Below are 23,029 nucleotides of genomic sequence, written 5' to 3'. Positions count from 1 at the left end.
GAAACTGACAGACAGTTGAAAGATACGGACAGAATAGGCACAAGTTGAACCAAGGTATTTCTTTTGTCAACAACTGGTCTGGGACAGACCAATCAAATCAACAGGTTAAAAACTAAAGGTACAACAGAATACTATACGTGGAATCTGCCTTTTGTCTCTTGCTCGCAAGACTTTTCATGGTATAGATCTGTTAGCAGTGGGATGGGGGGGAACTGACCTGTTCCTTCCCAGAGGGGGTCTCCGTCCACAGCAGTCTGTAGCCCAGGATGGGGCCATTGGCATGGGTAGGAGGGTCCCAGGAGGTTTGTATGGTGCTGGGCGAGATGACCTCCCCTTGGAAGTTCTCTACAGGCCCCGGGACCTGCACTGCACACACACACACACACACACATACAGCCATACGCATCCAAGGAGAGGAGGAGAAGAAATGAGTGGATAGATACATCGCAGAGGGTCTATTCGATCGGCCCACTCGGTTGAGGGTGACGGGCCTGGGAACAAGCTCCAGACATCTGAAGGCTGTCCCAGGGGTGTGATTGGAGTCGGTACATTTTGGGACGTGCTGGGCCTTGTTCCGAATGTCTGAGGGCGAGAGGGTGGGTGGTGGGGGGGGTCCAGACAGTACTCACAGTCAGCCTCTGTGGTGAGTTTGAGGGGCGCTGAGCTGTCTCCGGGGCCGTTCTCGTTGTAGGCCACCACTCTGAAGGAGTAGGTCTCCTCGGGCCTCAGGTTGCTGACGGTGATGTGGTGGCTCTCCGGTTCAGACACGTTGACAGACCTCTCCCTAGAGCGCCACCCGGGAACACAGAGTCAGATCCAGACAACACCATGTAATCCCTTCCTGTAATCCTCACAGGAAACAGTCCTAATCCCGGTGGGATTAAATCACCTCCTCCCATCGCTTGCTAGAGCGGGCTTTGCCCCGGGAACAGACTTTTATCAAAGACACCTAATTCATTTAAGTGATTGTCGCTTTCACAACATAATCCAACGTTGGAGGCAGTTAGATGTGGGGATTCCTAGAACGAAGACGGGTCTCAAGAGGCAAAAAGAGTTTAGACTCTGTGGCTGACGAAGTCTAAATAACCACATAAAACCTACGACACAGACTAGCTCCAAAGTGCCACGCTAGTTTCGAATGTCGGTGTGGGCAGCCCACCTGTCCACGCCCTCTTGGGAATAGTAGACTCCGTAGGTCTGGATGGTTCCGCGACTCTCCTCTGGGTAGCTCCAGCTGAGGCGGACAAAACGGCTGGACACTAGGACAGGGACCACGTCACGGGGAGCGGAGGGGAGGGCGCCTGAGCTGGGGACAACTGGTGGGGGAGGAGAGGAGTAAGTCAAAGAAGTAGGGGGCACAGGGCTAGGGGCCTGAGGGGCAGTCGCAGGGGTGGCCTCTGTTAAGTTAGTCATTCAGGGAGGGAGGGAGGGAGGGAGGGAGGGAGGGAGGGAGGGAGGGAGGGAGGGAGGGAGGGAGGGAGGGAGGGAGGGAGGGAGGGAGGGGGGGGGAGCGGGGGGAGGGGTCGAACAAAAACAAGAGGAGCATGACCAATGGAATGAGAAGATAAGGAAACAAAAAGACCAGGAAGAAAGAAGAAGAGTGATAAAGAAGATCACAGACAAGAACGTGACACATTATTTTGTTTTCTCAATCAAAGATTATTGCAGCAGTAGAATTGTCATGTCGCGTGCAGGGGGGGGGGGGGGGCAAGGCAGATATTTACAGAGGGGCAGTGAGATGACGATATGGACAGTATGTGGGTGACTTTAATGCATGGATGGCCTGCAGCGTACAACCGGGGCATGTCTTTAAGAGGTGGGATCATGACATGAAAGCGGCCACAGTAATGTTCTGCATCAAAAGCATTACCGGAATCGGTTAATGGGCCAAATGCAGCAAATGTAAGCTCAATAAAATCCTGGTCACAAGAAGACATCCTCGGATGCAGGTTGCTGTACAAAGTATGCAGTACACCAAACACCTTCCAAAGCGGAAACGACAGCCAATTACGTGCTTTTGCACCTTCGCACGCCTGGGCACACTTGCTGAATGATAGCATGGGGAGGGCGGATATTGGAGGTGTCCCCGTGCCGTACGTGCTAGCCTGTGAATGCCGCTGGGAAGGATGGGGGTCCGGAGGTGACCTGATAGGTTTTTCACACCTGGGATGACGCAACGAGGCAGAAACAGCCCTGTCTGACAGAAGTCCCTCAGCCTATCACACTGTGACACTGGGGGATAGGTGTCATGTGCAGATACATCGTGTTAAACTCACCAAAGAGTCCCCCCCCGCCATCCCACCCCCCCGCCATCCCCCCCCCCCCCCCCCCCCCCCCCCCCCTCCGGTGCGTTGATACCGCAGGTAACCCAACATCAACACATTTCATCGAAAATATAAAGAGACTCCGAAACGTGCCTTTAAGAGTTTCGCACGTCTATATTTAGATCTATATATAAATCGAGGAGGTTTGAACCGGGCATAGCCTGTCCCATCTATTTTCTGGGGACGTTTTAACGGTTGACACCGTGGTGAGAGAAATCCAATTTGTCCAAGCCGTCGGGGTCAAAAGGTCACGAGGAGGCTGTCATGGTCTCTGTGTGTTTGGAATTCTTTCCTCGACTGTTCAATCCTCCATTCTAAACTGCTCCTCTGACCCCGACACTTCTCACTGTTAGTCGAGGAGCACTGTTACCCCGCAGCATTGACAAGAAGAAGCGTCCTCTTTGCCTTGAGATTTCGGTATGAAAGGACTGCAAAGAACACTTCGAACATGGGAGATCTGAACGCTGAACAGCCAAGGACCAAGTACAGTAACAAAAGCTTCCTTTCCCAGCTTTTTAACTGCAAGGACTTCAGAAACAGACTTAAAACCCGACTCCTAACCCTTTCTACGAGGCAGGCACCTAGCTACTTCCCTCTGGTTGTCTTGTGTTGCGTCCTTGTTTCCCAATTCAAACACCATTTGAATTGGGTCGTTCTAAACTGTTAGTCAACACAAAAGCAGGCCACATACAATTTGGTACAGGCTATTTCATACATTTTGTACATTTCTAACGTCTGTAGTCAGCTTGCCATTGGTGCTTTATAAGGCTTTCATTGGATATCTAACAGGTTTGATTCAATCTCCTGTACTGCACCAGGCCTATGCTTGAAATAGACTAAATGTTTCAAAGCAAATAGCGGTGTTGTAGTTAAAGGCACCATTAGACCCAAATTACGTCCAGAAGTGAAATACCTCATGCTCTCTCCCCCATGCATCCAACGAACACGCACACGCACACACACACACACACACACTTTTCCACCTTGTAAAAACCCTTGGTGCCCAACCACGTCTGGCCATGTGCTTGCATGCAGGTGGCTGGCTTTCCTTGTGACAATATCCATAGACTATTGGTAGACGAAAGTGCCAGTGTAGCGGAATGCAATGTCCAGCTTAGCACCTCCCCCCACACACACGAACATGCATCCACCAGGACACTAAAAGGTTAGTCAAATAACTTTCACCTTCACAACGCACTCAAACACTCATGCAATTGGTTTCCTGACGAGAGAGAGAGAGAGAGAGAGAGGGGAGAGAGGGAGAGAGGGAGAGAGAGAGAGAGAGAGAGAGAGAGAGAGAGAGAGAGCGAGAGAGAGAGAGAGAGAGAGAGAGAGAGAGAGAGAGAGAGAGAGAGAGAGAGAGAGAGAAAGCATTAGTCCAGATGCCTGAGACCCTGTCGGCCCGACCGCCCCCTCGCACACACACACACACCCGCACACACACGCGCACCCACACACACACATCTGGAGCCTTCCAGAAAAGAGAGTAGAGAGAGCTCCATTTCACTGCTATTATTCGTCGTTTTCCCACCCCTGTGTAATGGGAGCAGGCGGCGCCTCATTAGCCGTGGCTAACCCAAAATGTAGCTAATCAACGGAGGAGGGAGAGAAGCCCCCTTAATGGTTTCATCATGGTGGAATTCGGTCGCTGACGGAGACGGGAGGGGATCTTGGGTCAGTGATCGGAGTGGAGGCAGTTACCCTCACACTCTCGTGTCTGAAAAGGAGATTATAAAGGACGAACCTTCACAGAATGTTTACACCCCAAAGATACATAGTTCCCTTGTCCTCCTCTTCTCTCGTTCTCTCGTTCTCTCGTTCTCTCGTTCTCTCGTTCTCTCGTTCTCTCGTTCTCTCGTTCTCTCTGTCTCTCTCTCTCTCTGTCTCTCTCTCTCTCTCTCTCTCTCTCTCTCTCTCTCTCTCTCTCTCTCTCTCTCTCTCACACATGTGGAACACATACAGACACATGCATTAACTCACTCACACACACACACACACAAGGTCATTGGAGAAAGATAACAGTTGAAAAAGTGATGTTTTTGAGCGGTCTACTTTAGACGTTCTATGCCATCTCCCTTGCAGGCCATAGTACCAGACTCTGTTTGTCCTTGTGTGTCAAATACCCAGACTGCCCCTGTCATTCCAGCCAGAGGGGTTTTTTCCACCCAATTTCAGGGCTCATTTGAAGGTTGGGCTGTAAACTCTGTTCCACATACAGTAGCAATCTAATGATCTATTGTCCTCCATAGTCTTAGATGTTAATGAATCCCACGTGTAGGCACTGAGAGGGTACAATTAGGTTGTTTCTGTGAAGCACGGCATACAAGCACAGGTCCAGGTAAACATTTCCCTGAACTGTGTGAGCAGTATTAATTTTTTGGGGGGGGAGGCCGACAAGCATGTGGCAAGCTTATTGCTGCTGACTAAGACTACATCAGGACATCTGTTTCCTGCTTAAACCCCCACAAACGTGGGTTTGTAAAATTGACAGATGCACATGAAAGAGCTTGGTCATTTTTAGCTTGGAAGGTTTGTAATACTTCAAAGACCGTCACGTTAGTTTGAGTCGTAATTTCTTTAAGATGTGTGGGGAGATTCTTTCATTGGAAAAAATGCCAGGACCCCTACTTCACTCAAGCAAAAGGAACACTCCCTTTGGAAAACAAATATGAACCTGGCCTTGTATTCATAATACAAAGTTGTCACCCAACAATGAAGCAAGTCTTTCTCAGAATCCAGCTCATATTTTCACATCCCAGGGAAATAATGACAGGTTGACAAAAATGTTTTACATTTTTTTTTTGTGACTAAATGATAGAATTGGAGACATTTGGAGTTACAATAATAATAGGGCTTTAAATGTTGCAGTTATCTGGATCAGAAAAAGGTCACCAAAAATACACTTCGAACAACGGCAGCATTAAAACGGTACGTACATGCTTTTACTACAAGGAGGACAGACAAAAGTTGAATCCTAAAGTTGCACACTCATATGAGGGATTAAAATCTATTTGAAAAGAGATTGTGGTTTAATCTCTTCTGTAGAAATTCCCAGTTAAGTCCCACCTAATGCAGTTCATACTTTTGTTCAGAACAGATGTTTGACATGAATTGTTATGCAGCAAAACAAACAAACGAGTCCCTTCTGACCCAATCCGAGCTCTAATGTCTGCTGCTGATAAAATCAGACACATCAGGATATTGCTCGTGTTGACTGAGATCCTGAAAATTGCAAATTCAATACAAATCTATCATCATTAGGGTTCCAAATAATAATACTGTGTTCTCAAGGCAATGGAAGACACCAGACTTAAAACGTAGATGATGCGGTCAAATGAACTGTGTAATTAGAATCCATAGAATAGGTCGGAGAAGACTAAATGAAGGGGGACTTTTCAAAACAGAGTTCTTTCACATCACTCAAAAGGTGCGTTTTGACGCTCCGTTCTCAGGCCCCCACGCCTATTTTCTCACCAATTTCCCCCCCATTCGAGCATTGACATAATTGTCCCTGTTCAGTGGATGATAAAGGGCTTGATCGTTAGGTGTTCTATCACAGACGGGATCCATTTCTGAAGCTGGGCTAGGGAAACCTGTCAGCTCTCCACGTAATGCCCCCTCCTCCGGCGTGAATCGATACAGAAGGACATCGCGGAAAAAAACAGAGTGTAAATGGACGACGGCTGAGAAATATTTTCTTCTCGTCCCGCTCCCCCCCCCCCCCCCTCACACATGGCCAGAGGCGAGCGCGCAGACAGAGCCGTGCAGAGTTTGTCATCGTCTATTATCAAGCGCGCCACAAATATGCTTTTAATGGAATCGGAAAAAAAGCGAACGAGAGAGAAGGTCATTAAGATGGAGCGAAATCAATCTGGCCGAGACAACTGCAGGAATTGGAGCTGTGAGTCGAAGGTCTGTCTTTGTCTATAGGGTCTATTTCTGGCCAAACTCTCCTGCCAGCCCTCCAACAATAGCATTGTACATAAGAAATCTGTAGAATACATGCATTCCACTCATTCTAATTCCCTATTGTAAGTACACTAGCAGATCAGTGCATACTCTAACAATAGCGAACAGACATACATACAAACTATATATCACCAATGGTATACTGTCTTCAGAGTGTGAAATGCGAGTATATAAGCGTGGCTAATATACTGTACGGCAGTGTTCATAGTAACTGCGGGGAAAGTTCCACGTCTTCCCTTGACGACGGCTCGAGAGCGCTCCATACTCTTGAGCTCTGTGCTTGAGCCGTGTCCACCGAGATGATGAAAATTTTCACGGCGGGGTTTATACCCTCGTTGTGTGAGTGGCAGATCCCAGAGCGGTCATATCAATCATCACAGCAGCACATCCACCGCTCACCCTTGACCATGACCAGAGAGACGTCCTCTCGTCCTCCCTTTTGTCCTCCTCACCGTCCCTCACACGTCTTCGATGCTTTTCTTTTTCTTTCTTTCTTTCTTTCTTTCTTTCTTTCTTTTTCTTTCTTTCTTTCTTTCTTTCTTTTTCTTTCTTTCTTTCTTACTTTCTTTCTTTCTTTTTCACCCCCCCACTCTCTCTCTCTCTCTCTCTCTCTCTCTCTCTCTCTCTCTGTCTCTCTCTCTCTCTCTCTCTATCTCTCTCTCGACCCTCTGTTTATTTCTTACCCACTCTTGCTATGTTTATATACCTTAAGTCTCCATCTCAGTCCTTTTGCTCCTTTATCTATGTCTCTCGCCCTCATTCTCTCTCTCTCCCCCGGTCTCTCTCTCTGGGTTATAACTATCATGATTGAAGAGAAAAAAAAATGAATAAAATTAGATGAAAGCAGCTCTATACAATCACTGCACTACTCATAAACATCAAAGCACCATTAGGTAAGGTTCCAGTTAGTTTAGCCCCATTATGTTTTTGGAACATCTCCACCTTAGCACATATTTCAAATAAAATGTCTGAAATTGGAAACGTTATGTTCATTTCTCGCTCTTTTCTCACACCATTACACCAAATGTGCTACATAACTTGCCTTGCATGTCAAGAAAACCCTAAGCTTGCGGGAGCTTGCTGGTGAAGATAGGACTAGATGGGCTGGTGCTTTAGAAGGGGAATCTGACGATAATCTTCAAATCGATATGCGCCACATCTTCCATTGTCATGTGAGCCCATGTCCCTTCTCTTCCATTCGCCAGCCAGAGGAGGAAAATCCTGTCTCATTTACACAATAACAATAACGTGTTCACCCAAGCGTGAATGTAATCTGATTGGGTGATGGTGCTAACCAAGGAGTCGTGGAGCTGAAACCCCAAAGAACGAACGCTTTAGTGAACCGTGTTCTTGCCACCGGTTGTGCCTAATATCTCCTCACAAAAGGGACCTCTGGCATGCCCAAATCTTCCCTCCAGCGAGAAGTCTCCCACACATCCGCTCTGCCACAGTGATGCCCTGGGTTTAGTGTAGAGAAAAAATCAAGGAGGGATTTTCACCGGGTGTCAATGATAGCATTCAGCAACTGTCCATCCAATGCTTGTTTGGGGGACTGTTAGGGTGAGCGCAATTAGCTGAGCACTTCATTGGCCCACACGTCAAGGAAGTGAGATGGCTGAAAGTACATGGAGACAAAACCAAGTCTAGTGGTGGTTCCAACATCTAAAGTTTCCAGTCATAATCATTTGGACAGCGTACCAACCTGGCCACAATCCTCATTAATCCTAAAAGAAAGAATACGATCATCTATGAGCTGTCAAAAAAAGAGAGGAGTTCTTTTTAATAAGGCAATCCTGCAGGATATTCTCCTACAATCGTTTTTGTGACATACAGCTCGGGGGAAAAAATCATTTTCCTACTGCGGTTCTCACCAAATCATCAGACTGGATTAAAAAAGGCTACACGTGAGAATTTAATATAAATGCGATTAGCATGAATCTAACGGGTGTTCTAGTGATCACCGTTGGTGGGAACCCATGCCTGGGAGGCAGGATAACTCTGGCTTAGCCTTTCACAGCCGTAATCAGACACAATGAAGGCGCTCCACTGCGCGACACCAAGCCACACCACGGCGTCGGCCCAGGGGAACGCCAAACTGGAGCGGGGAACCAAGCGTGGCACAACACACCCCACAAGCCTTTATTCCTCTCACCCAAACTGGGAGGCCGCACCCCTCTTTAAAGACACTCCCATCGCCCACAATACTTACCAAACCGACCTTATAGCCATCCGACGAAGACTCATAACTCATGAATAACAGAGCAGAGCGTGGAGAGATCTGCGTTGCCACGGCAACAGACCCAGATCCCCCCCCCCCCCCCCCCCCGTTTAGTCAAAGTCGGAACTTGCACCAGGCGTAAGGAGTGGGGCGTAGGAGAGCGGGGGGGGGTAGCGTCAGGGGAACGGTTTGGCTGTGTTCGTCTGGGGGGGGGGGGGGGGGGGGGGGCGGGGGTGAGGGAGTAGGGTCCAAGTAAGGTCAGAACTTCACCATAGAATACAGATCTGTCACGTCTGACCTATGGCAAGAACTCGCTCTCTCTCTCTCCCCCCAACCTTCTCTTTTTCTTCTGCCATTTCTTCCTGCATCAGCCAAGGAGAAAATAGAGAGACACTGAACCATGACTGCCAATCACCCCTGTTGCCACTGATATATTTATCATGTACTGCTGGCAGGCAGTGCATGTGTGTGGGGGGGTTTGTGTGTGGGGGGTTTTACGTGTGTTTTCCGGGTGTGTTTGCGTGTCGTGTATGTGTGGGGGTGCAGGGTGGCAGTGGGGGGGGGGTCGGGGGGGCAGTGTGACCTGTGGAAGTGGAGGGGGCCAGCATCAACACTTGTTCATTGAGGCAGCCATGGATGACAGAACAAATTAACGCAGGTGTCAATAATTCATCCGAGTCAGGGTTCCCCGCCTGGGACTGCTAAATACCAGTTTCCGGGGGCTACGCTCACTCAGCGGGCTATGATACGGCGGCTGCTGGGAACGAAGCAACCAATGTCCCACTTTCGAAATGCCACTGCCTCGCACATTAACAGAGCAATGACTCAGGCATTCGGGAAGGACGTTAGCGAAGCCTCGTTGACACTACATTCTGACCTAGCCAAGGGGCACCGTGGGGAGGCAGTCAGGACTGTGAACGAGGCTCTCCGGTTCGAAGCCCAAACCAGACAGACCCCTTGCTGGGCTACAAAGGTAAAAGAGGATGTCAATCGATAACTGCTCTGTAACAACTGATAGGGGGGAGAGCGGGAGGGGGAGGGGCGGTCCTAGGCATCCGTCCACTGCCGTGACCAATCGACTGTTAGCACTGACAACCGGCGGAGGGTTCCGTGACAGTGACACAACGGTATCAGTCAGAAGGAGGCTCCTATTGTTTCGTACCCCCCCCCACCCAAAAAAAACGTCTCGTTTTATGAATAATTCACGGCGCAGCACCGCTTTGCGATGGCATCCGCGAGGCAGTTCCACATCCATCTATATGAAAAGCAGCCCGAGACACCTGCCTGAGAAGCCCCTCGCATTAGCGAGCAGTCTGATCCTGAATACAGGGCTGGTGGGCACACAGGCAAAACGGCAGCCATCAGCGACTCATAATCAAAATAACGCACAGCGGCGACGTCGCCTGAGGAATACTGATGATACCGGTACACCCTGCAGCCCCCAACCCCCCCCCCCCCTCTCCCCCCCCCCAGCCACCCTCTCCCCCACCCCCAACCCCCCCTCCCTAGTCCAATCTCGCTCCCTAGCTCTCTATCTTTATCTGTTCCTTTCGCCTCCTCTATCTTTGCCTGCTATATTATCTGTCGGCCTCTGTCCAGTCCCTGTCTGCCTCCTGGCCAGTCTATATGTCTGTCTACCTGTTTGGTTAGCCTGTCTGTCAGTCAGTCTGCCTGTCTGTCTGTCCTGCTAGTCTGTCTTACTGTTTTGTTTGTTTGGGCATGTTCTCTTGGTTTGGGGACACTAATACTGCTCAACAAAGAGCTCAGAGAGGAAAACCACTCATGAGGCAATTCAAATCCTCAGGTAGAATTAGCGTCCCAAGGCCCAGGAAGAACACTTCCTCAGAATTTGAGGAACATTATCAGCTGGGGCAGCTGCTGTATTGTGTTGCCCTTCATTTAGCTTCACACTAAGCTGCCACACATTCAGTCCAACTGTGGTTCTGTCGTTCAGAGACTCTATCTTCCTTTCTTTCCAGTTCATTGCAATGGCATATTACCGTACGATGAACGTAAAACCCACGTACACAAAGCAGAGTACATTTGATTGAAGTCCACTGTGCAGTAGAGCAGATAAAACGTCATGGGTGCTCTTTCATCTTTTTTTAATTTTTTTATGATCAGGACAACAGATTTCATCGCTTCTGAATGGAACCCGATTCTCAATGTGCTTGTGAGAGATTCGTGGTTTTAATTTTCCATACTCGCAGCTTTACGGTGTAGCGAGGGTTAGGTACGAGTCTATCTCCCAATGGATTCGACAGCTTTATGGACAAGACTCTGAGAAGCCAGTGCAACAAAGCAAGTGAGTAAAACCCTTTGGGCTTCCAACATTTGAATTTATTGACCCACCAAGCTTACGTGCTATGGGCCAGAGACTGCTTTGTGTTCAAAATCCAAACAATTTTCAACGGAATCTGCCAGATAGCCAGCCTCAGGTACTTGACGGTTGTTATTGGCATCGCACCACCTCCCTAGAGCTCCTCCCAAGGAGCGCAGTCTTTATCAAGCACCCTAACGTCACACACGTCTTTTGTTTTCGGTGGAAGTGCCGTGATGATGAAGCGGTCCGTTTTCTTCCGAGTTCTCTGTCTAGGCATTGGGCATTCTCGGGTCCCTTGTGAGAGGCCTCGCCCGATCGTCTGGGATTTGTCGAGTCTGTTTCCACTTGGAGTTTGACATGGGATCCTTAGTCCATTCAGACGAGCTCTTTGTTCTGTTACGTATGTCAAATTCGTCTCCACCTGGGACCCGGGGTAGCTCCGAAAGCTTGACCCAGATAGACCCGTACCGCAAGACACAAGCTCTCAAAATGTCAAAAATCTTCAGTGGGTTAGGTTCATTTTTTTTCTTCTTTTCTTTCCTTCGTATCTTTTGAGCTATTCACTCAATACAGACAGACGGAGAGGAGAAAAAAGTACATCTTGATAAACGGCAACAAAAGGCTCCCTGTTAAATATGGATAGGTAGAGGTTTGTAAGTATGCACCAAGGTCATTTTCTGTGGATAAAGCAAGAGGGAGATGATAAAACCACATATCTAATATTGTAAATCAAAGCCCACGTTTTATGTTTATCCAAAATGTTTCATGTACCCCAGCTTCATGTATTGTCATAACTATAAAGCTAATGATTTTGTTTCCTCAGGCAGCATGTAAATGTATATACTTGAGGGATCCCAAAAGATCAGTAAGTCGCTGCACAGAGTGATCTCAGATAAACACACCATCAGAATACAAAATATATTCAGCCGTCCCCATATCTTCTGTCTCAAGAACCCTCTCTCAATGCACTCGACCAGTCACAACCACATAGTGGATAGGTGATGGAAAACGTAATGGCTCCTTCAGCCCTGTAATGGTGAAACATCTTCTGTCCTCCAAGATAAATGGCATTCCATACATTTCCAAATGAGACCTTTGCGTACAAAAGGGTAGGAGTGAATACAATATCCCCCCCACATACCATTTCCACGATGACACCTCCAGAGTAGGTCATGTCTCCACTGAGTAGACCAAGTAGCTCGACAACCGTTGTTAACCCAGTACACTCCCCATGACCCGGGACGGCAGGAATCATCTGGAAGTTTCCGTGTCTTAATAATTAATACCGTATTACAGTTGAGTTGCCAGGGCATGTGTTCAGCCACAACCAGACAAGGGGAGAAGGAAAAAACGAAGAGAGAGAGAGAGAGAAACAAGAGCGAGGGAAAGGAACGGCGAAAAAGACTGACAATTTGATCCTGTCACTCACAGATAAGCTATTTGCATCTCAAACTAAATTCCATGAATTTTCCCCAGGAGACAACCTACGATGTTCTTATCGTTTCTAATCTGACGCTTGTGGAAATACGACAAAAGACAGGGTGGAAGAGGGGAGAAGGGGGAGTATTAGAAGGCTGTTGTTACTGAAATAAAGGATAAGCTGCCTTTATACAGAATATCAGTCGGGGAGAAGATTCATTAAATGGATGAGGGGCGGGAAAAATGGAACGAGTATCTAACTGATCTAATTTTTAAAAAGACTTAAAGAGAGCTTAGCGTGTGGCCAGAACACGCTAGAAGGGGCGGTGTGGTCGGAGCGGCCGTGATGCCGTGATGCCAGATGAGGTGAGGCGGACAGGGCGGGGCGGGGCGGCCGATGGACATGTCGACTTGTTGGACGTCGGAGTGGTTCCCGGACTGCAGATGTAGTTGGGCTCTGATTCGCATCTCTCTCTCTCTCTCTTTCTCTCTCTCTCTCTCTCTCTCTCTCTCTCTCTCTCTCTCTCTCTCTCTCTCTCTCTCTCCGGGCACTCCCTTTTCCCCTCTCTCTCTCTCTCTCTCTGTCTCTCTCTCTCTCTCTCTCCCTTTCTCCCACTCTCTCTTCCTGCATCTTTCTCTCCCCGTCTCTGTCTTCCTCTCTGCCAGGGCAGACACAGAGCCAAATGGCTGCAGATAAGGGCTGCCGATGAGCCTCCTTTCAAGAAAAAGTGGCTGAGAGATACCGTAGCTGCTCCGGGTCCCGCGAGCCCCTCCCACTGCATTGACAGCCACGAGAAGAATCCCAGAATGCCTAGCGAGCCGATAACCGCTCAGGGCGCCGTTCCACCAGGACGTGCTTCCAATACTGCTCAAGACCTGCCGGATGGAGGAGACTTCGTACTTTTAACGGCTCTCTTTCGCACCTCGCGAGAAAATTGCAATCAGGCCAAAACTGCCCCACTAATGCTCTCCACATTGGCCGCGGCTGATTGAATTAGTGGCGAGTTTGTAGGACCTTCTGCAGTATCCAAAGGCACTATTAGCAGTCTGATGATAACTGGCCCCTGGCCAGAGCAGTGCCGACAGCAGACTGGAGGGTGCATGGTGGTACGGGAGAGACGGGAGATCTAACATCTGCTTCAGCCCCTGTCAGAGGGGCGTAATAGACTTTGACAGGGCGGACGTCGAAGGCACAGGTATTGTATCTGTCAGTCTTCCCCAGACCTAGCTCAGCGGAGGAGCCTTGAAGAAGCAACCTTCTGCTTATAAACGAGGGTTTTGGACCAGGAGGTTTCTGCACGCTTCTTCGATCTCCTGGAGCGTCGGTCCTACCCCTGGCACAAATGTTTTAGGGGTGAGTGGAGGAGGGGAGTACAAAGTTCATTAGGGGGATGGAGCAAAGCGGATAGGTCTTGGGGAACCCCTTACTGCCTCTGCCAGCAGTGGGGGCTGTTGTGCAGGTGATTGCGTCACCCACCACCCCCGCCACCGCAAACCACCAAAGAGGCTGGATATACGGCCCTTCTGAACACTGATGAATAGCTCGGGTAGATTAGGGAATTTATGCGCTTTCCTGAGGCAGTGTGTATAAATCAAATAGGGGGCGGGGAGATGGCGGTGTGTGTGTGTGTGTGTGTGGGGAGGGGGGGGAGGTGCCGTGATGGGATCTTGCACCCACAACAAGTCGAGAGCGCTCAGTGGCTCCAGATGCTGCCCGAGGGCCCCGGTGCGTTTGTTACTGCCACCGCCGTGTGCTGTCGTCACGCTTCCCCCGGTCGCCGTCAGCGCATCTGGCCCGGCCGGCCGTCAGGCCCCGCCCTGTGAGGCGGGGCTAGGCACCCTCCGATCTCTCAGACCCGACAAGCCGAGAGGCTCTCGTGAGCACCGCGACCGGGGCCAGACTTTTGATTGTCGTTTGGCTCTCCCCTCGGCAACGGTTACTAAGAGGACTAAGAGGAGCCAGGTGGATGGCCTCGCTAAAATGAGCCAATCGAGGCCCCCTCATCGCCTCCAGCCACCCCCCCACCCCCCACCCCCTTCCCTCCCTCCATTCTCTCTCACCTCTTCATCTCTCGCTCTCTCTGCTGCGCTCGGTATGCCGAGAGCGTGTTTTATAGTCTCCACAGCACCCGTGCTCTCTGCAGTGCCAGCACTTCCAAGACCAGGAGTGGATCTTGGTCCCAGGAGCCGGATTGGGAAGAGCTATGACTTCTGCTGTAATCAGGTGCTGATGCCCTGCATCCTATCCCCCCCCCACTCCCTCATCTATAGATCTCTCCCCCCCCTCCCTCTCGGGCTTGTATGATGCTCTCCTCCTCTCCTCACTCCCCCCATTGCTCGCTCTCTCTCTCTATCACGCTCCCTTCCCTCCCTCGTTCCAGCCCTCCCCGTCTGGGCGCCTGCGTTCGATCTGCTCAACTGTGACAGGCAGACGTGAGGCTGTTTAGAATGGGACTGAGGCAGGCAGAGAGACAGAGAGAGACACACAGACGGACAGTGAGAGAGATAGAGAGACAGTGAGAGATATATATATATATATATATATAGAGAGAGAGAGAGAGAGAGAGAGAGAGAGAGAGAGAGAGAGAGAGAGAGAGAGAGAAAGAGAGAGAGACAGAGAGAGAGCGAGCAAGAGAGAGAGAGAGAGAGCAGCAAGAGTGAGATAAGTAAAAGAAGAGTGAATCATCCTAATTTAGCTCAATGCTCAGTGCAACTCCAGCCCCTCACCAGCCAGCCAGCCAGTCAGCCAACCTTCTTCACAGTAATGAATGAATCCCTGGGCACCAGAGAAGCAGCTATTACAGAGTGAGTGCAGGTGTCACTGACTCGTTCCGGAAAGATTACGGGGCGTTTACAGTCTGGGGTTCGGGCTGAGGAAAAGGTGGGGGTGATAAGAACTTCTGTACACTGGCATACTAAAAGTGGAAATAAGGGTGTGCTGTAAAAAAAACTACTGATTTGCCTTCTACTCCTACATTCAAAAATGAAAACATCACAAATCTCGAACATACATCGATGGAAGATAAGAGTAACTGTCTACGCCGTGATAAGTGTGTGTCTCTGTACCCCGAAGGTAGGAGAAAATGCTTCTGTTTTTTGGCCTTTCAAATCTGCCAGCCGTGTATCAATCAAAAGACACGGCGTCTACCGTGAAGTCTCCTAAACAAAGAGAGAGGTGCGTTAGCTGACAGAGACGGCTCGTATCCAGCCGTGCTTTGGGGTTCAAAACGTCTATGTAGAGATCTATGTGTGGCGTGGGCTGAGCAGATTGCCTGTTGGCCAATGGGCAGACCTTTCCCATGACATCTAATCTATTGTGTTGTGAATGGCTAGATGAGGAGACCTGCCCATGGACAGATGCTGTCTATGGACAGGGTAGGATATATTGATCTCCATGAGTAATGATTCCCTTTTGGACCGAGCCATTGAATACAAATAGCTTTTTGAAGTTTCCTCGGCGTGGCTTCGGCTATAAACGCCATCGAAAACAAATGCGTATCGTACGGCACCCGATCCCGTTTACGTTCGCGCTCTCTCAGACGAAGCGGCTAATGAGCTTGTTGTTGTGCATTGAAGTACGCATTGAAAAACGTGATCCGGTGGAAAGCAGTGAAGCTGATGGCTAAGACTCGGGCCTGATACCGACCATGGCCTCTTGACTCGAGTTCCGTGGAGGAGGCCTTCTCAAGTGTCTGGTCCATAGAGGCTAATGCACCATGAAAAGGCACACGCATCTTACGAAACACAATGTGTTACTGTGATCTTTTTCCTCACATGTGCCCCTCACTGAAACAAGCACATGCGAGGCCCTTTCCCTCTCTCTCTCTCTTTCCAGGAGACCGAGTAACGTCCCAGAAGGTAATTAACACCGCGTGTAGATCGAATCAACACGCTCAGGAATGAGAGAGCGGCCCATGCTGGCTTTTGTGTGTCCATCAAGGCTTGGCTTTGCTCTCTATAAAGGCAGCGATCCTTAACTCTATTAGCTTTTGTTAGGCGGTGACAGGAGCAAGGGGCTTGATATGAGAACAGAGGATGGGGAGGTGGGGCCGGGTGTGGGGTGGGAGGGATCCAGGGGACCTAGGTTCGGGATGCCTGGCATCGTCAGGGGTAACACAGTCAGTCACCCCCCCACTCCCTCCCCGCTTGTGTTGTGATCCCACACGGGAACGTGTGATTGGCGGACAGGAGCCTGCTGGGGGGGGGGGGGGGGGGGGGGGGGGGGGCGGCGGGCGGTTAGCGAGGGTAGCCGGACGCCACCGTATGACCCTCTAGCCGCGCTGATAGTTTTTGGTCGTCGGTTTCGACACTCAGCGCGGCGCCATCTGGGCTGTTCCCACCCTGGGCTCCAGGGAGGCGCTGCACAATGTCTGAGCAGTGATTAAAAAAGGGAGGGGGGAAGAAAAAAAAAACAACAACTCCAGGATGATCCATCCATTCCCAGAGCGAGATTAAGACGGTAGCAGTGGAGTCCCACAGCTTCCCTAATTGGTTCCCACTTCCCTCAACGTTTTTTTTTTGTTGGTGACAGGCTTAATGAAAAAATTCCTAATGAAATGGACGTAAGTCTGACTGATGTTTCAGTCATTAAAAGGGCTTTAACTTCCACAAAGGAAAGAGGGAAGAGAGGCTAAATAAAAGAAAGTTTCCAGGCCGCGGGGGAAACACTGTGACAGAAATAAGGCCGGCTAAGTAACTAGGCACGTATGTACTGTAGCTTCAGTACACGTTACAAAAGAGAACCAACTGAAGGCAAGCGAGATTTGAAGAACCAACAGACCTTTTCCAAAAGCAAAATTACAATTTTCAAAAAGAAATTCCCCCTCAACTTCATCCCATCAGCATTCCTTTCAATCTCAAGCCCCTAATGGCGTGAAGTCATGATTTTTTTATCCAGCAAGCAGATTTAGTTGAATTTCTACCCCTTATTTAGATTTGTGATGCATAAACACTTGTTTAACGACATTGCACGTTGAACCAAACCCTTCACTTAGTGTCTTTGCATTCCAATGTGCATCCCACAGGACAATTCTGTACCGCATTCCCGCTACAGTATGCTTACAACATAAAAGACAAGATGTGCCAAACAAACCCCCGGAGTTGACTCATACAGTGTCACTCTAAGGACATTTGATCTGCGGCTGTAATTGAATCGCCACCACAGTATCAGATCCTATGGTTAGTGTCGTTCCGGATTGAGTTACCGCCGCGCCTGCAGTCACAGCCCCCCTGCATGTGGACACTTGATCCAATCGCGATCTCCCCCCCCCCCCCCCCCCCCCCCCCCCCCCCCCCCCATATGCTGATAAATGAATAAAGCGACAAGGACATGAATCAAATCTCACAGGCAGCCAGCCCCTCTGTAGTCGCCCTGCACCACCTGGGTAAGCCCCGCTCAGTACCTACTCACACACACACACACACGTCCACACAAACACGCACACAAACACACACATGGAGCACCGGAGGCCAGGGAGTCTGATTGAATCAAACCCAACAGGAGGTTGGGGGGGGGGGGGGGGGGGGGAGAACAGGCAATGTGTGTGATGCGGAGAGACAAGTAGGTCTGTTCTCTGATGTCTTCTATCTCCCAGCCTCTCCAGCTGTGATGAGGGGATGTACTGTAGGGTGCGGCTCCACCCGGGCCCAGCGGTGGGGGTGCCCCACCCGCCTAGTGGAAGGGGACGTGTCGTCTCTAAAAAGCTCCCTCTGATCAGCTTCACAGCCACAGTTGATACGTTCTTACATCATGTAACTGAATGGGACAGACTTGTAAAAAAAAAACAAAAAAAAAACTGAAAGCTAGATATGGTTAAAAGGCTTCAACAGTTAAAAAGGGGCACCTTTTTTCCTCAGCCTATCCTCCTATAGATATCCTGTATGATTTCGCCGATTTCTAAATCCTAAACTATGGCGCAAAGTAACATTTTCATTTCTGGGTCGCACTGTTAGCGACACACACCACCGTTGCGGGAGCCTAATTGAACTGCGGCGACTCACCAAACGCAAGTCTTCTGTTAGACACAAACAACGCGCAAGCAGTCGGAAAGTGAATCCGTGTCTGTGAGTCCCTCCTCACAGAGCTCCTGGATTCCCCTGAGAGTTGGCTTGCCGTGAGGAAGCATTAAGCAGCTGGTCGCATCTGGCTTCTCAAAGCTCTGTCATCGCGTGGGATATCCAACATTGCACAGGGAAACACAGGATTTGTCCTGCACGTATACTGTACCCTTTATCCTGCAGACAATTCTGCTGTTAGCCCAGACTCCCTCCCTTGCCTGTCTCACAATGGGCGGACCAGGGGCGGTGGATGAAGAAGGGGGATTGTGTTTGCGTTTAGCATGCCGAGAACCAGAGATGTGATGTCGGCGGATGTGATGTTAAGAGGATGTGTGATGTCAGAGGAAATGATGTCGCAGGCAAGCGTGGTTTCACGCTGTGTGTCCCTACCTGGCTCCCGTAAGATGAGCTGGGCCATGGCCTGGGCGTTGCCTGCCTCGTTTTGGGCCACACACTGGTAGAAGCCCTCATCTGACTTCACCAGACCAAGGATATGCAGGTTACTGCCCTCCTGCAAGCACACAAGAGACATGCTTCTTTCAGTCATCGTCGCACAGATGAAAGATCTTAACCAGAAGTCAGCTGGCTGAGCGGTTAGGGAATCGGGCTAGTAATCTGAAGGTTGCCAGTTTGATTCCTGGCCGTGCCAAATGACGTTGTGTCCTTGGGCAAGGCACTTCACCTTACTTGCCTCGGGTCCCTGTACTTACTGTAAGTCGCTCTGGATAAGAGCCCTTGCCAACTGACGAAATGTAATGTAAATGTCGCCAGAAGCCTCATTATAGTCAGTTAGGTTAGTGGCTTCATCCCCTCGGAGTCAAAGTGTCCCTGTTCTTGTCTGCGAACCCCCTCAAGGAGAACCTGACAGGAACAGATGTAAACAGCGCTCGACAACCCAGGAGCTACGGTCGACGACGCCCCACCGTGAAGTTGCACCTGCCGGCGGAAGCCACTGTCAGAGTGGCGCGGGAGGCGCGGGAGGCGCGGGAGGCGCGTTGGCGGGAGAAACACTCACAGCGATCTGGAAGTAGTCGCTGGGGATGACCTCCTCCCCGTTCTTCATCCAGCGCACGGCCGGCGCAGGGTTCCCCGTCACCGTGCACTCCAGCTCGATGTCGGTGCTCTCGTAGGCGTACGTGTTGGTGGGGTAGTTCAGGAACTGGGGTGGCACTGTGGAACAAAACAAACAGGAAGTCAAACCTTTTTACCCGACGCGTCGTGACTCTTCCATTAAACATCTGAAGCTGTCAGTCTGTGGTACTAGACTTAGTGACCGGGAGTGCGGGTGAATGTTTGGGACGTTTTATAGTGTTAAGTCCTCAGAATCTGCACTTACTTTACCCCACATATTGTAAACTCTGCGTTTTAGCTCCTGCTAAATAGCACAAACAGTGAAAAAGTCACTTAAGGCTGCGTGACGTGGGGATGGAACATTCTGGAGCACGCTATATAAACACAACGTTTGAGAAGCCCTTAAGAACCCACGTCATGTAAATTGCAGGCACAGGTCTTTGTTTATGCTGGCTTCGTCTGAGCTGTTTAGCTTGTTAAGATGTCACTCATTCTTTTGCCACATCAAATTGCAGACAGATTGCGAAATCCTCCTTTTCACAGCTTCTTTTTTCCGTGTGCATCGAAATCTTGTCTATTTGGGGATTTCTCTTTTAAGGAATCTGTAACACTATTAAAATATTTCAGAAACGTTATAACCACTACCGTTTGATTTGGAGGGAATAAGACTCAAAAGCACTTCCACAGAGAATTAAGTATTGATTTTTCTGCAGGGGAATAATTAATCTGTTTCCTATTCTTCTGGGCTCACTTTGTGTGTGGATTGTTGCTTTACAAGTCAATAATGTAGCTTGTTCTTGGGCTGCACTGTGTGGTATGAGGTAAATTAGATAGTAACCACAGAAAACGATGAATAGAACAGACAGATGTAAGCCAGCAAAGCCTGATGAATCAGAGTGTTGATTCGGAGACACAGACAAAAGAGTGAGCGCGTGAAAGAGAGTGAAAGAGAGAGAGATTGAGAGAGAGAAAGAGAGAGAGAAAGAGAGAGAGAGAAAGATGAGGAAGGTAAAGGGTAGAAGACCCCCCTCCCCCCTACCCATCACCCCCCCCCCCCCACCCCCCACCCCCCCCCCCCCCCACCCCCCCCCGAGGGATATAAAAAGGTCAGGAGGGGGGAGTGAGAGTAGTGTCAGAGGGACTTCCAGAGCGTTCACGTGTGGGACAGAGTGACAGTCAGTCACATCTCTCTGTCTAACCTCTGCTAGCTTCTCTCGGGGAAGGTGACAGACACCCCAACCCCTCTGTTTTACTCCTGAACCACAGTCAGTACTCTGGCAAAGCCGTCCTCAGGCAGAAAAACAAAACAGGAGGCATGCTATTATCGGTTTCTGTTTTTGTTGTTTTTTGCTTTTCACCGCAATGTATCACAAAGGATTGAAGGGGGCACAATATAACACCGAGAACGAGCCCAGTACTCTTGAGAAAGGGAACTGTTGTCTTTGAACTGCTGGTAAAATAAGTCTGTCAGGAAAATAAACTGATGCTAAAGTGTAAGACCCCCTGGAGTAAACTCAAACTGAAAAAAAACTATTGTGACAGATGATAAAAAAAACAAGTCTCAAATTCAGATTTGATAACCATCTATGGTAATGTTCTGTCAAATACACGACAAGGGATAGAAACAGTCTCTGAGGTCAAAGTATCCGGACCTCCAGTCGGCAAGTGGGCTTGATCAATACTTTGTCATGTATCCCCAGCCAGGCCATAGCCGTGGACAAGCTAAGAGGCAGAAGAATACGAGCCCTCAGGATACAAAAACCGACGCACCGTTCCTCCACACAAGTCAGACGTCATTATCAATAAACAAAGAGAGCCGTCCACTCCATCCGTCCACAAGTATTAGGGGTTTGAAAGGTGAATACTGGAGATTTTCTAAGAACTGTGAACGGCCGGCAAAATGTCTGGGGGGCCCCCAAGGTGCAACCCGAGATCCCCTGCTTCACCAACCTGTTTGGCTGGGGCAGGCCGTGTTGCATCACACGACGCATCAATATGCCATTAGCCATGCTGGTGTTACTTTATCAGAGGAGTATTGCACTAATTAAGAACTAATGATTTCCTTTAAAACGTAGTTGCAACATTTGCACTGGGGGCTATCTTCTAAACAGCGATTACTGGTACCAACAAAGTCATTAACTAACTACGCTGTAACATCTTGACTGAATGTTTGCTGGTAAAAGCAAATCTTTCCATTCCAAATATTTTCGTCAAAGACAGGCCATACAGTGGAGCATAAAAAAAATATTCTGCAAATGGAAAACAAACATGCACTGCGCACATACACACTACCAATATATATTTTTCTATTTACAAATACTTAAAAACACTCTGGAAAAATGACGCACAAGCCTTTTCTGGGAAGGATATTAACATGACAAAACAAACAGTGTATACGTGGCGGTTTAATGTGCGCTGGCCATAATGACTTTCCTCCTCCATTGAAATGTAAATCTCCACATCACTCATTTGAATAAACATCTGGCATGTGGGTTTCCAAGCATGGTGCCTCTGTAATGACTTCTCCCGGTGAGGGGGGGGGGGGGGGGGGGGGGTCTTAGGGGACGCTGACAGGCTGCCGCGCTGCTGGTGACATTTCAGATGGCCGCCTCCATCCGTCCCGTTAGGGGACCAGTGTTTGTTTGGCGATGGGCTCCCACTAAGTGAGGTGGCTGCCCCGTACAGGGTGGTGTCAGTTAGGTAAACACAGTGCACAGCTCCATGTTAATGCATGGGGACATGCTCTATGGAAATGAGAGGTTGTTAAGAAAAATGACGGTGGCTTGGTTTTTTTCCTATTTGCCTTCCACCCGTTAATCGTTCATTATTCATGAAATATGGAGAGAGGGATGTATTAAGTGACGGTTTATCGGTTATTCCGAGGGAATTAGGATTGCAGTGAAATGCTCTTGCAGTGTATGTTTATTAGCAATGCCCTTTTGTTTTGCACTGCTTTTCATGAATTATGCAGATGTTTATTGAAAATACTGTATGTGCCACATTCCAAATGCTCCTGGTTTGTTTCCGTGTTTTGACTTCCTTCCTGCCACTACGTTATAGAAATGTACCATGCATATTTCATGACTCGTGGGCACAAATATCCTTATCGGATGTCAAATGCCTGTCCTTTCTTATTCGACATGGGGCACGGTGATCTAGGAAGTGATCTTGCCAATCATACATGCCAATCCAATTTCTACCACTCGCATTCCTTCATCTGGTCATGGAGTTCACAACTTTAATCTCCCTTGACAGTCTCCTCCTGTACGATCAACCTAGTCCACCCTTCATGGTCTTCTGTTTGCCCGTCCCCTGCTAAATGATTTCCTAACTGCCCCAGGATGTCTGTGTGGCTCGGACTGCCAAATGGGGTCTATAAAGTAGCAGAGATGCAGAAATTGATTGGACAAGGCTGTAATCTGGTTTGACACATCTAACTGAGCATGAAAGCTCAGTGATCCCACCATTACCCCTGCTGTCCTCCCAGAATGTGACCTCTATGTTCAGCTGGTGACCTGACCCCAGGAGGCCCCAGCAGGTCACCAGAACCTAGTGTCGGTTTGGCGTATGGTTACTGCGGTGGAGATGTATTTTGAGAATTTAAACTGAACCGAATGTCTTTCATACGGATATTTACAGATATACGTC

The 23,029-nt window shown here is 49.2% G+C and overlaps 1 protein-coding gene across 2 annotated transcripts in view; it reads right to left on the bottom strand.

Moving 5' to 3' along the window:
* dcc (DCC netrin 1 receptor) overlaps positions 1 to 23,029 on the bottom strand; it is a 142,125-nt gene that overhangs the window by 49,812 nt on the left and 69,284 nt on the right. For both annotated transcript variants that reach the window (XM_047014850.1, XM_047014851.1), the window contains exons 6-10: positions 19,326 to 19,480; positions 18,701 to 18,821; positions 1,160 to 1,316; positions 630 to 784; positions 218 to 366 (exon numbers count right to left, since the gene is read on the bottom strand). In XM_047014850.1, coding sequence (XP_046870806.1) covers positions 218 to 366; positions 630 to 784; positions 1,160 to 1,316; positions 18,701 to 18,821; positions 19,326 to 19,480 — 737 coding nt within the window. The remainder of the gene's footprint in view (positions 1 to 217; positions 367 to 629; positions 785 to 1,159; positions 1,317 to 18,700; positions 18,822 to 19,325; positions 19,481 to 23,029) is intronic.

The sequence above is a fragment of the Hypomesus transpacificus genome, unplaced genomic scaffold (assembly GCF_021917145.1).
Source record: "Hypomesus transpacificus isolate Combined female unplaced genomic scaffold, fHypTra1 scaffold_27, whole genome shotgun sequence".
Lineage (NCBI taxonomy): Eukaryota > Metazoa > Chordata > Actinopteri > Osmeriformes > Osmeridae > Hypomesus > Hypomesus transpacificus.
Note: the sequence above shows the minus strand (reverse complement) of the source record. Positions and strands in the feature narration are given on the sequence as shown.